We start from the raw sequence: 12,166 nt of genomic DNA, 5'->3' as shown, positions 1-12,166 counted from the left end.
TAAATAGGTGGGCCCAATTTATTTTCTCTATCTAGCATCGATTATTTTTATACTTCAGTCGGTGTGCAGGAGGTGCTGGGAGGGAGGGAGAGGAGTTGATCAGTGGGGCCGCTGGTGGGCGGGAGGCACTGGGGGGAGGATGAGAGCTTGGCTGCTGGTGATGAGTCGGCGCCTATGCCAGTCTTTTCAGTCTCTTATGGAATCTTTTGGTGCCTCTATTTAATTTTTGTCCCCCATCTCTGACTCTTCATCTCCCCTATGAGTTATTAACAATCTGCTATATAGCTATGATTCGCAAAATGTTGGCAGGTTTCTTAAGAGGAGGATCTAATCTATTCTGGAAATTAGGGCTGTCGATTAATCACGATTAATTTTTTAAACTGCGATTAATCTCAGTTTTAATTGAACTGTTAAGCAATAGAATACCAATTGAAATTTCTTAAATATTTTTGGATGTTTTTCTACATTTTCAAATATATTGATTTCAATTACAACACAGAATACAAAGTGTACAGTGCTCACTTTATATTATTTTTTATTACAAATATTTGCACTCTAAAAATGATAAAATAAATGGTATTTTTCAGTTCACCTCATACAAGTACTGTAGTGCAATCTCTATCGTGAAAGTGCAATTTACAAATGTAAATTTTTTTTGTTACATAACTGCACTCAAAAACAAAACAGTGTAAATCTTTAGCACCTACAAGTCCACTCAGTCCTACTTCTTGTTCAGTCAATCGCGAAGATAAACAAGTTTGTTTAAATTTACGGGACATAATGCTGCCCACTTCTTATTTACAGTGTCACCTGAAAGTGAGAACGTGTTCACATGGCACTTTTTTAGCCAGCATTGCAAGGTATTTATGTGTCAAATATGCTAAACATTCATATGCCCCTTCATGCTTCGGCCACCATTCCAGGGGATATGCTTCCATGCTGATGACCCTCGTTTAAAAAAAAATGCATTAATTAAATGTGTGACTGAACTCCTTGGGGGGAAATTGTAGGTCTCCTGCTCTGTTTTACCCACATGCTGCCATATATTTCATGTTATAGCAGTCTCCGATGACCCAGCACATGTAGTTTGTTTTAAGAACACTTTCACTGCAAATTTCACAAAACGTAAAGAAGGTACCAATGTGAGATTTCTAAAGATAGCTATAGCACTTGACCCAAGGTTTAAGGATCTGAAGTGCCTTCCAAAATCTGAGAGGGACTTGGTGTGGAGCATGCTTTCAGAAATATTAAAAGAGCAACACTCCGGTGTGGAAACTACAGAACCTGAACCACCAAAAAAGAAAATCAATCTTTTGTTGGTGGCATCTGACTTAGATGATGAAAATGAACATGTCAGTCCGCACTGCTTTGGATCGTTATCAAGCAGAATTCGTCATCAGGTATTGGTCCTGTTTTGAGCAGGGGATTTGACTAGATGACCTCCTGAGGTCTCTTCCAACCCTAATATCCTATGATTCTATGATCAGCATGGACGCATGCCCTCTGGAATGGTGGTTTTAGCATGAAGGGACATATGAATCTTTAGGGCATTTGGCACGTAAATATCTTGTGATGCCGGCTACAACAGTGCCATGCAAACGCCTGTTCTCACTTTCAGGTGACATTATAAACAAGAAGCAGGCAGCATTACCTCTGGCAAATGTAAACAAACTTGTTTGTCTGGGCGATTGGCTGAACAAGAAATAGGACTGAGTAGACTTGGAATCTCTAAAGTTTTACATTGTTTTATTTTTGAATGCAGTTTTTTTTTTTAACCATAATTCTACATTTGTAAATTCAAATTTCATGATAGAGATTGCACTACAGTACTTGTATTAGGGTGAATACTATTTCTTGTTTTTTACAGTGCAAATATTTGTAATAAAAATAAATATAAACTGAGCACTGTACACTTTGTATTTTGTGTTGTAACTGAAATCAGTATTTGAAAATGTAGAAAGTATCCAAAAATATTTAAATAAGTGGTATTTGATTGTTTAACTGCACGATTAATTGAACGATTCATCACTATTATTATTTTTTAATTGCATGATTGTACAAGAGTTTGCTGGGGCTCAACCCTCTCCGGGGCGGCGGGGAGCCACACCGGCTCACTACACACTGGTGAGCTGGGGAAATTTGTCCGGCCATGGGTCTCCCTCGGCAGCTCTTGCTGTAGCTGGAAGAACACGGTAAGCCTGGCCCTGCTCAGGGCGGGCAATAAGACTGTGTCCGGAGCTCAGGCCCTCAGTCAGGGCTAAGCAGCAAGCAAGAGTGTTTAGCCCAGGCCCTAGGTCAGGGCGGGGCAACAAACGCTGAGTCAGAAGCTCAGGGCTGAGCACCAATAGTACAAAGTATTGAGCCCAGGCCCTAGGTCAGGGCGGGGCAACAAACACTGAGTCAGGAGCTCAGACCCTCAGTCAGGGCTGAGCAACAATAGAAGGCCCAAGCCTCAAAAGGCCTGGGAGAGAGGGAGACTGCCACCCATGGGTTGGGTGGCAGGGGGGACACAGGCCCCCCCACTCCACTGCGTCCCAGCCTGGGGCCTTAGCAGCGGCAGAAGACCCGCTGCTGTCAGTGGGGATCCTGGCCGCAACACACTGACATAGGCTCTGGTAGTGCTGCAGCCCGACTGGGGTCGGCTGCCCCCAGGCTACTTCTACACTCCCCCTCGGGGCCTACCTGGGTCCTGGTGTCGGTCTCTGGGGAATCCAGGATCATGGGTTCGTTAGGGCAGGGATTGATCGGCAGGCCCGGCGGCTCCGCTGGATAGGGGGCGCAGGGCAGGCCTGGCCAGTCCTGGCGGCCGCCTTAGGCCACGGGGTCTTCCCAGCCACGAGCTAGGCTGGAGACATCTCTCTGGCGGCTTGGGCCTGACTGAGCTGTGAGGGCGAGCTTTTATACTTCCGGGTTGCTGCCTGACCCTCTGAGGGGCGGGCTCAGAGCTCCCTAGCTCCGCCCACTCCGGCCTCCGGATGGGCTCTTCCCCCTCCGGGGCGGCGGGGAGCCACACCACCTCACTACAGCGATTAATCGTGATTTATTTTTTATTCGCTTGACAGCCCTACTGGAAATACAAAAGAAAAAACCCCTGGGATCTCAATTTCATACATGTTGGAGTTTTGTGTTCAAAACTCTCTCTAAATATGTGGAATAGAGAATACTGGTGTCCTTGAGTCTGGGACAGAGAGGAAGACAAAAGAATTGATTGAACAACTAGGGTAATCGGAGCTATGTTTATCAGTTTTAATTTTTTTCACAATAAAATATATATAACTTAAAATCCTCCTTTGGTTGGTTGATTTTACAGATACTACTCATGTTGCTTTAATTTTGCAGGAAGTGTTTCACTGTAATTTCACAGTTTTCTACATTTATTTTCCACAGATGTATTTTCAAATCTGCACAAATAAACCTAGAGCAAAAATTATAATTTAGTCTCTATGCAGATGTAACCCTTCTGCCAGGTGGAGCCAGCAGCAACAAGGGCCAGGTTCAGTATCTAGGGGTTCCTTTTCAACAATATAACACAAAACTGGCTCGAGCCCCCACCCAGTGCCCTGTGATAATTACACACCACCCCCTGGAAGCCTCTAAGAGGCAATACTTCCCCTATTGCAAGCTCAGAGTCTGAGTGTAGCAAAACTTAATAAAAGGAGGGAATTAACTCAGCATTAATTTGGGAAAACACTGCAACTGGGGTTCATAAACACAAACCATGAGCAAAAGACCCACCCCCCAGTAAGTTGGGCAGTTTCCTTTTCCCCTCAGGGTCTTAAGTACAGCAACCCAAAAGTCCCCTTAACGTGCCCGTCCCTTCTCTGTACCCCGCTCACAGTTGCTGTCCTTGGCCAGTGCAGCCTCAGAGTTCACCTCCCACCCTGTGTGGAAGGTAGGGCGGGGGGCGGGTAAGGAGGCACCTTACATGCTGCACTGCTCAGGCACTTGCTTGTCACTCCAATGGCCGATTGCCACACCTCTGCAGGGCTCTGCCCTTTCTACCAGCTTCTCTGCTGGCTGCTTGTTATGCCTCTCCACCAGCTGCCCCACTGGCCACTTGCCAAGATGTCTTTAGGGCCCTTCCACACTTAACACAGCTCTCAGTGATTTTAGCTGTTAGTGGGGGAGCCTGACTGCTGGTGCACACTAGGCAGTCTCTTACAGTAGAGACATTATCCTAAGGTAAGTATCTGTGATTTCAGCTCTGCAGTATGCAACAAGACTCTCAATTAGCTCTTTTATTATACCAGAACAAGAGAAAGGATCAAATAGTGTCTAAACCCCACACCATCAGATCCAGGTACCACCTCCTCTTAAGTCATTGAGCTTTGGAAGCCATGTCCCCTGCCTAGCGAGTGCCGTTCAATTGAGGGTGAGTCCCTCCATTGGGGTATGCCACATACAGTTCTGCTGCCATCGGTTCACAAAACAACGATAACAACCCTGTATTACTCCTGTCCCAATAATAAGGAGACTGGGGATCCAACACCAGCCACAAGTGATCTTTTGGGCAAGCAATCCCATCATGCTGAGCACCTATTCAGGGTGGGTGTGTCCATGCAAACGAGATCAGCATCTGAAGTCTTTCTCCACAGCTCACCACTGGATGTCAGGGGAGAGCTCATTCAGACTCTGCTTACACAGACAAGTTGTCTCCTCCTCTTAATTCAAACCTTGTGCCTTGGTTTTAATCCAACCTGTCATAAATAGCAAGAAATTAAAATAGTTGGTGAAAAAAAGGTTTTTAAATGGTTAAATAACTATGAGCTTTTCCAGATCAGTGGCTGTAATTTGCAGTGGAGTATTGTTTATGAAAAAGTTTCTAATGCACTGATGGGTTGTATGATATTTTCCATTTTTTTTAGTAAAAAGAAATCTTTGGGCCTCCATTTGGCTATGTGGTACCCTCATCGAGCCCGGGGCACAAAAACTATGATATGTATACATCACCCAAACAACCCAGACTCAGATGTAGAGCTGACAAATCTGGAAATCAACAGTTGGGTATTATTGTACACCCCCCCCCCCCCCCCCAGGGCACTGATTGAGCAAAGGATTTAAGCACATATTCAGATTTATACAGAGGGTTAAGTGCTTTTCTAAGTCAGGACTGCTATAACCCTGATCAGAAACCACCCTTAAAATAAAGAGCAGCATCAGTTTAATTCATGTTTTCCTTTTTCTTTTGCAGTGAACATTGAAGCACACACCTAGTAGAGCTCTGTAAGGTTTCATTTTGTTCAGCCAGTAGCATGAGCTGGGATGACTTATGTTGCAAAGAAGTGTGGCATTCGCTTTCAGCCTCCATCCATTATCCTGATCTATGAAGATGAAAACAAGAATAGAGCACGCCAGCGCATCATGCCTATCCGAAATTTCTCCGAGTTCTCAGGTACAGTATGTTTAATTTTGGCATCCCACAGCCTCCTTCTGCAAAACAGCAAAGGGGCAGGAGGGAGGAGAGATGGCAACTGGGCACCTCTTCAGGGACTGGTAGGTTTCTTCTCACCAGCTCTGCATGGGAGGTTGTGTAGTAGGACTACTCTCTGGAGGTGGAATACCCAGTGTTCCCCAGGCTTGGAGATCAAGCCAGGAAGCTTCCCAATCTGAGCTGTCTAGTTTAAAAATGAGTACTGGCACTCCTAGGGCAACAACTTACCCCAGAGAATCTTTGGATAAAGAGCATTTATTTATTTATTTTATTTATTTAAGAATTGTGTGCTTGAGGCAGTAATTCTTGCGGGGGGGGGAGGAGCTTTTTTTCCAGATTGCAGCAGGGCTGCAGAACAGCTGAAGAATAACCCTCGGCACCAGGCTTACCTACAAGGGGTCTCACTGCAGCAGCTGCAGAAATTATACAGTTTGCTAAGAGGCCACTTGCAGGGAAAGAGTTTGGCCCAGAGCTTGGAGCAGATTCAGCAGGAAGAGACCATTGACCCAGAGGAGGACCTGAACAAACTAGATGACAAGGAACTGGCGAAAAGGAAGAGTATCATGGATGAGCTTTTTGAAAAGAACAGGAAGAAGAAGGATGACCCAGATTTCACCTACAATGTTGAGGTTGAATTCCCACAAGTTGAGCAGCTGGAATCCTGTGGCTGGGATGCAGAGTCGGACAATGAGTTCTGATAATGGACAAGGCCTCCTAAATAATCGGTATGGAGACAGAGAGAGAAAACCCATATTCTCATTACACAGAGAGCACAGTTACTGTGTCCATCATATCGCATCAGTCTACAGAGCTTGACTGACACTGTTTACAAGCCATACAACTGATGCATTTTACATTGGTAAATAAGAGATCAGTGCCTGTGGTGTTTTAGCAGTTTGGGGAATAGACAAACAATTTTAAAAGTCTTATGTGAAGCCTGATAAAAAGGGACATGGGGATATTGAAAATTATTTTTAAATGGTTAGATTTGTAGCTGTTAAGTAACTGAAATAATTTTAAATCTCCATCTTTCAGCATTTGTTTGTTTATATTTCATTCATCTTTGGCAAGGAAACTAGACTGGTTATTTTTGTTTCTATTCAATTTTATTTTAGTCCTTAAAATACAGGGTTAAAGTTGCAAATCTTTACATCTAACTCAGGAGAAGAAACATTCAGATTCTTATTGCAAATATGTAGTATTTTGTTATTAGTTAGGCTTTTATAAGTGTTTTAATCTATACTCTGTAGACAAATCAATATTGCAGTGAAAATCTTACCTTTAGATTTCTTGAGTTGTGTTTAAATCCACAATCTCAGTGTTCCATGAATGTATGTTTTTGTATTTAAGAAATAAAATATTTAGAAAACAGATTAACTTTGGAGATATCATTGACATTGGGGGGATAGCTCAGTGATTTGAGCATTGGCCTGCTAAACCCAGGGTTGTGAGTTCAATCCTTGAGGGGACATTTAGGGATTGGTGGCAAAAATCTGTCTGGGATGGGTCCTGCTTTGAGCAGGGAGTTGGACTAGATGACCTCCTGAGGTCCCTTCCAACCCTGATATTCTATGACAATTCAGTGATTTGTCTCCCTAACCTGTCCAGTGCTGCACTCTAGGTAAATGGTCAGATTTGGGGAAGTTTGCTTTAAAATGGCTGAGCAACAATTTGGGAGAAAGTCACAAGAGTTTATGATACTTTTGGAGTTAAACAAGTTCTTTAGCTGTGCTGCCTTATCAGACTGCTAGTCCAGAATTGTTCTGAGCACTGCTAGATGGCAGCTCCTTGCAATAGCTTTTATGTGAAGCCATGGCATCTAAGATTCTCTAAACAGCAATTTGTTCTCAGAAGAGGGCTAAAAGGCCTCCTTTATGCCTTTTCCCCCCTCAGCCACTAAGTGTAGAGATGGTAAAGAAGATAGTGAAGGAACAGGCCACAGTGATTATAAATCACCTTATTAATTCTCAGACCTTAGCTCCCAGACCTGTTTTAAATGTTACTGGAACATCCCCTCAAATCTCAACACACACACAAAATGTAGTGCAACAGGGACCTATCCTGAATCAAAATCTAGTGTTGGCTAACCAGTCAGCTGGGAAGCTGAGAGGAAAGAATTGCAGTCACTCATTCTAAGGCAATAAACATCCTCCTAGCAAATTGGAGGAAATTCACAAATGCTGTCTATGTTCCACTTGAAGTTTCAATGTTGCTGTTACAAGGGACACGCATCAAGGCAAAGTCAGATGAAGCTAAAGACATTCTAGTGTTTTTACAAGATGGCCTAACCATGGGGCCAAAGGCCAACACTTCTTGGAAAGACAAGTCAACAGCTACAGGCATATTGCACTGTAAGGAAGCCAGGAGGTCTCTCTCATCACTGTCACATACCAGATTTCTGGGGAACATCACTCTTATAATAATAATAATTAATGGTACCGTCACTCTTTACAGAGCATGGTGTATGCGCTGATGAGTTCTTTGATGGCTGCTGAGTCTGACGAGCAAATGACAGTCCCATCCAAGGGCACAACCAAGCACTAGCAATACTCTGAATCCAAGCAGCAGATTCTTTCCTTCTCTGACATTGGTCATCACAAAGTTTGATCCAGTCCACCTCGCAACGTGTCACTCCATCTACAAGCTGACTCCGCCAACCAGAGCAGCATTTTGCACTCCTTTCTCAATCATCCACAGAGATTCCAGAGGATATTAAGTCATCGCAAGCATTCCGAAATCTGTGCAGTAGTCTGCCTCTCTTTCTAGATCACAAAACTGCTCTGCAACCTTTTTAATGTTAAGTGCCAGCAGTCTGGTTCCACTTTGAGTTAGGTGGAGCCCATCCCTCCTGTATAGGCTCCCCCATCCCAAAAGTTTCCCCAGTTCCTAATAAATCTAAACCCCTCCTCTATACACCATTGTCTCATCCACACATTGAGACTCTGAAGCTCTGCCTGCCTACCTGGCCCTGCGCGTGGAACTGGAAGCATTTCTGAGAATGCCACCAAAGATGTCATGGATTTCAGTCTCTTCCCTGGCAGCCTAAATTTGGCTGCCAGGACGTCTCTCCTACCCTTCCCTATGTCATTGGTACCTACATGTACCACGACCACCGGCTCCTCCCCAGCACTACACATAAATGTATCTGGATGCCTCGAGAGATCCGCAACTTTCGCACCAGGCAGGCAAGTCATCATACGGTTCTCCCGGTCATCACAAACCCAGCTATCTATGTTTCTAATGATCGAATCTCCCATTACTAACACCTGCATAAGAGGCTTTTGTTCCATTCTGCTATTTCACCACAAAGGCAGAGCGAAGCCAGGTTGTACAGCCAGGCTCAGGGGAGGTACAGTTCAGAAAACTCTGCAGTGTGGTAATGGAGCCCTAAATAGCTCCAGCGGACCTACAGCTAAGCTACAACTAATCAGGAAAGAGATCTTGGAGTCATCATGAATAGTTCTCTGAAGACGTCCACGCAGTGTGCAGCAGCAGTCAAAAAAGCAAACAGGATGTTAGGAATTATTAAAAAGAGATAGAGACTAAGACGGTGAATATCTTATTCCCCTTATATAAATCCATGGTACGCCCACACCTTGAATACTGCGTACAGATGTCATCTCCTCATCTCAAAAAAGATATACTGGCATTAGAAAAAGTTCAGAAAAGGGCAACTAAAATGATTAGGGGTTTGGAACGGGTCCCATATGAGGAGAGATTAAAGAGGCTAGGACTTTTCATCTTGGAAAAGAGGAGACTAAGGGGGGATATGATAGAGGTATATAAAAGCATGAGTGGTGTGGAGAAAGTGAATAAGGAAAAGTTATTTACTTGTTCCCATAATATAAGAACTAGGTGCCACCAAATGAAAGTAATGGGCAGCAAGTTTAAAACAAATAAAAGGAAGTTCTTCACATAGCGCACAGTCAACTTGTGGAAATCCTTGCCTGAGGAGGTTGTGAAGGCTAGAACTATAACAGGGTTTAAAAGAGAACTGGATAAATTCATGGAGTTTAAGTCCATTAATGGGTATTAGCCAGGATGGGTAAGGAATGGTGTCCCTAGCCTCTGTTTGTCAGAGGGTGGTGATGGACGGGAGGAGAGAGATCACTTGATCATTACCTGTTAGGTTCACTCCCTCTGGGGCACATGGCATTGGCCACTGTCGGTAGACAGGATACTGGGCTGGATGGACCTTTGGTCTGACCCAGTACGGCCATTCTTATGTTCTTATGTTCTTATGTTCAGAGTACAGCACACTCTTTGGGATCCTGTAATCTGGCATTCACTTGACATGTCCAAGTCACCTGAGTCTTTTCTTACTAGTCAACATTCCCATGAATGACAAACCAGCATGATTTAACACTTCCACATTTGTCACCCTGCCTTGCTACCTTATTCAAAGAATTTTACACAAGCATCTGATATGAAAGCTGTTTAGTCTTTTGGTACGTTTGACATAAGTTGTCCATGTTTCTGAGCCAAATAGAAGAGTGGATAAAACACATCTCATAAATACAGATTTTCACTCTAATTAACAATTTGTTGTTGTTCATGGCTCTGTCTTGCAAAAAACCAAAGTTCCTGGCTGCTTTGCTGATTCTACTAGTGAGCTCAGCATCAAGATTTACATTGCTGATAACAGTAGAGCCAAGTTAGCCAAATTGGTCAACAACATCCAGACAAATGCCATCTACGTTGGAACTGGTTCTGAAGAGCCTTGCTGCATGATAACAGTCTTCTTCAAGCTTTTTGCTAGCCCATGATTTTACATGAATCAGGGTACTTGGTAATAAGATGTTGCAGAGCATCAACACTGTGAGCCACAAGGACTGCATCATCTGCAAACAACAGGTCCCTTATGATGATCTTCACTTTCGTCTTAGCTCTTAACTCTTATCAGTCTTCTGACAATATGCAGATTCCTGTCATGATCTTGATCTGTCATCTAAAAATCCTAATAAAACCACCTTTCAGCTTCACATTTGTTAGATCTCTTCCTCTTTTCACTGAAAGTATTTTGCCTACTTGCCACCTCTATGTCCAAGGGGATTTCAGAGTTTGCATGCTCTCAGTGACATCTCAATTACATGTTTATCACAAATGGTAGTTCTGTGAACTAACCAGCCTTCACTCCTAAGGTCACTACAATCTTCCTCAGATAATAGGAAGTAGTAGTATTCTCCTTCTGGATGAATGCAAACATCGTAAGGAAGTAAAATGTATAAGTTAGATATGGACAGAGCCTTCAGGGGCAGAAAGGTACACAGCAGAGCCATCAGAGCTTCAGGTGCAACTCCTCTCATTACTATGCACTCTGTGAAAAGAACAGCGATTTTTGTGGACAAACAGATCACACACATCTTATGAGGAGATCCGTAGGCTACTTACAGGGCCTTCCATTCACACGTTCTCAAGCACTATAGAGTCAAGTATCAGAGGGGTAGCCGTGTTAGTCTGGATCTGTAAAAAGCAACAGAGAGTCCTGTGGCACCTTTAAGACTAACAGATGTATTGGAGCATAAGCTTTTGTGGGTGAATGCCCGACGAAGTGGGCATTCACCCACGAAAGCTTATGCTCCAATACATCTGTTAGTCTTAAAGGTGCCACAGGACTCTCTGTCACTATAGAGTCAACATCCTAACCCCTGCTGATGCAGCATTTGGTTAGAAGGATGTTATGGAACAGGGTCTCCCAGTAACCCGTGAGTTCCTTTTCAATTCTGCCTGGGCAAGTAGAATCACCCCAACCTCTCTAGGGATGGTTTACTGCTTTCTACATCCCACTGAGAAGAGTGTCTGACATGGAGGGGCCTTAGAAAGGGAAAATTCTGCTGAGACTAATCACTCATTCTCTTGATAACCCCTTCTAAGTGTTCTGTGAGTGTAGTTCTTAGTATTTTTATAACTCACTGCTCAGTGGGGTCCTTTGAAGGGAGAGCAGTGCAGCTTGTGATTGGATAGGCCAGTGATTACAGGCAGCTGAGTCAGAGGGGCTCAGTCACACATTCCAGTTGTGCATGGGGTGCAGGCTTTAAAAAGCACACAGGCTGCTGGTGGCTGTTAAGACACGTGGCTGGCGAGGCAAAGGCAGCTGGGAAATTAAGGGAGTTAGCCAGCCAAGGGAGAGCAGAGAGGTAGGGCTGTGTGTTGTTTTTTGTTTCCTTAACTTGCAGGTACTGTACATCGTGGAAGGAAAACGGCATGTCTACAACACCAATGCTAATTCTTCCTCCACCTATCGTGTCCCCCACCGGGCAGGCATACTGACTCTGGAAGCTTCCACCCAGTGCTGGTCTTGACTTGCTGAAAATGTGGCTTGCATATCCCCACCAACAAAAGCCAGCCAGGAGAATCACCAGCTGTGAGAGGTGTCTGTTGGTGGAGTCCCTCAGGAAGCAGATAAGAGAGCTGCAGGAGGCATAGCATCTGGGAGCACAAGGACCGCATCGACAGGACGCACATGGAGACATCTGGGATGGAGCATGCTAGTCGACTACAGATGACTGCAGCAGCACCAGAGGAGGAAGGAGAACTGGCTGATCTGTGAGAAGGAAATTGGCTGCTGGCCATGTCAGGCAGTAGACAGTACTCCACCCCGGTCTCTTGTCCATCAGGGTGAAGAACTGGCATGTTATGCTGGCACCTGGAGGGGAGGAGCCAGACCCCAATGGCTGATGGGGAGGAGCTATTTGCTTCCATGTCTGGGAGGCTCACAGCCACTGCAGGAGGAGG

The 12,166-nt window shown here is 44.4% G+C and overlaps 1 protein-coding gene across 1 annotated transcript; it reads left to right on the top strand.

Annotated features, from left to right (window-relative positions):
* Positions 1-5,262: 5,262 nt before the first annotated feature.
* Positions 5,263-6,163, top strand: CEP19 (centrosomal protein 19). The gene is made up of 2 exons (XM_065411262.1): positions 5,263-5,392; positions 5,768-6,163. The coding sequence occupies exons 1-2, from the start codon at positions 5,263-5,265 to the stop codon at positions 6,127-6,129; spliced, it is 492 nt and encodes a 163-aa protein (XP_065267334.1). The 3' UTR covers positions 6,130-6,163.
* The last annotated feature ends 6,003 nt before the right edge of the window (positions 6,164-12,166 follow it).

This window comes from Emys orbicularis, chromosome 9 (genome assembly GCF_028017835.1).
Source record: "Emys orbicularis isolate rEmyOrb1 chromosome 9, rEmyOrb1.hap1, whole genome shotgun sequence".
Classification (NCBI taxonomy): domain Eukaryota; kingdom Metazoa; phylum Chordata; order Testudines; family Emydidae; genus Emys; species Emys orbicularis.
This window is presented reverse-complemented; position numbering and strand designations above follow the sequence as displayed.

Coding starts and splice junctions, on each gene's coding strand:
- CEP19 (XM_065411262.1), top strand. CDS start 5,263: ATGACTTATGTTGCAAAGAAGTGTGGCATTCGCTTTCAGCCTCCATCC. Junction 5,393..5,767: donor AAATTTCTCCGAGTTCTCAG/GTACAGTATGTT, acceptor CTTTTTTTCCAG/ATTGCAGCAGGGCTGCAGAA.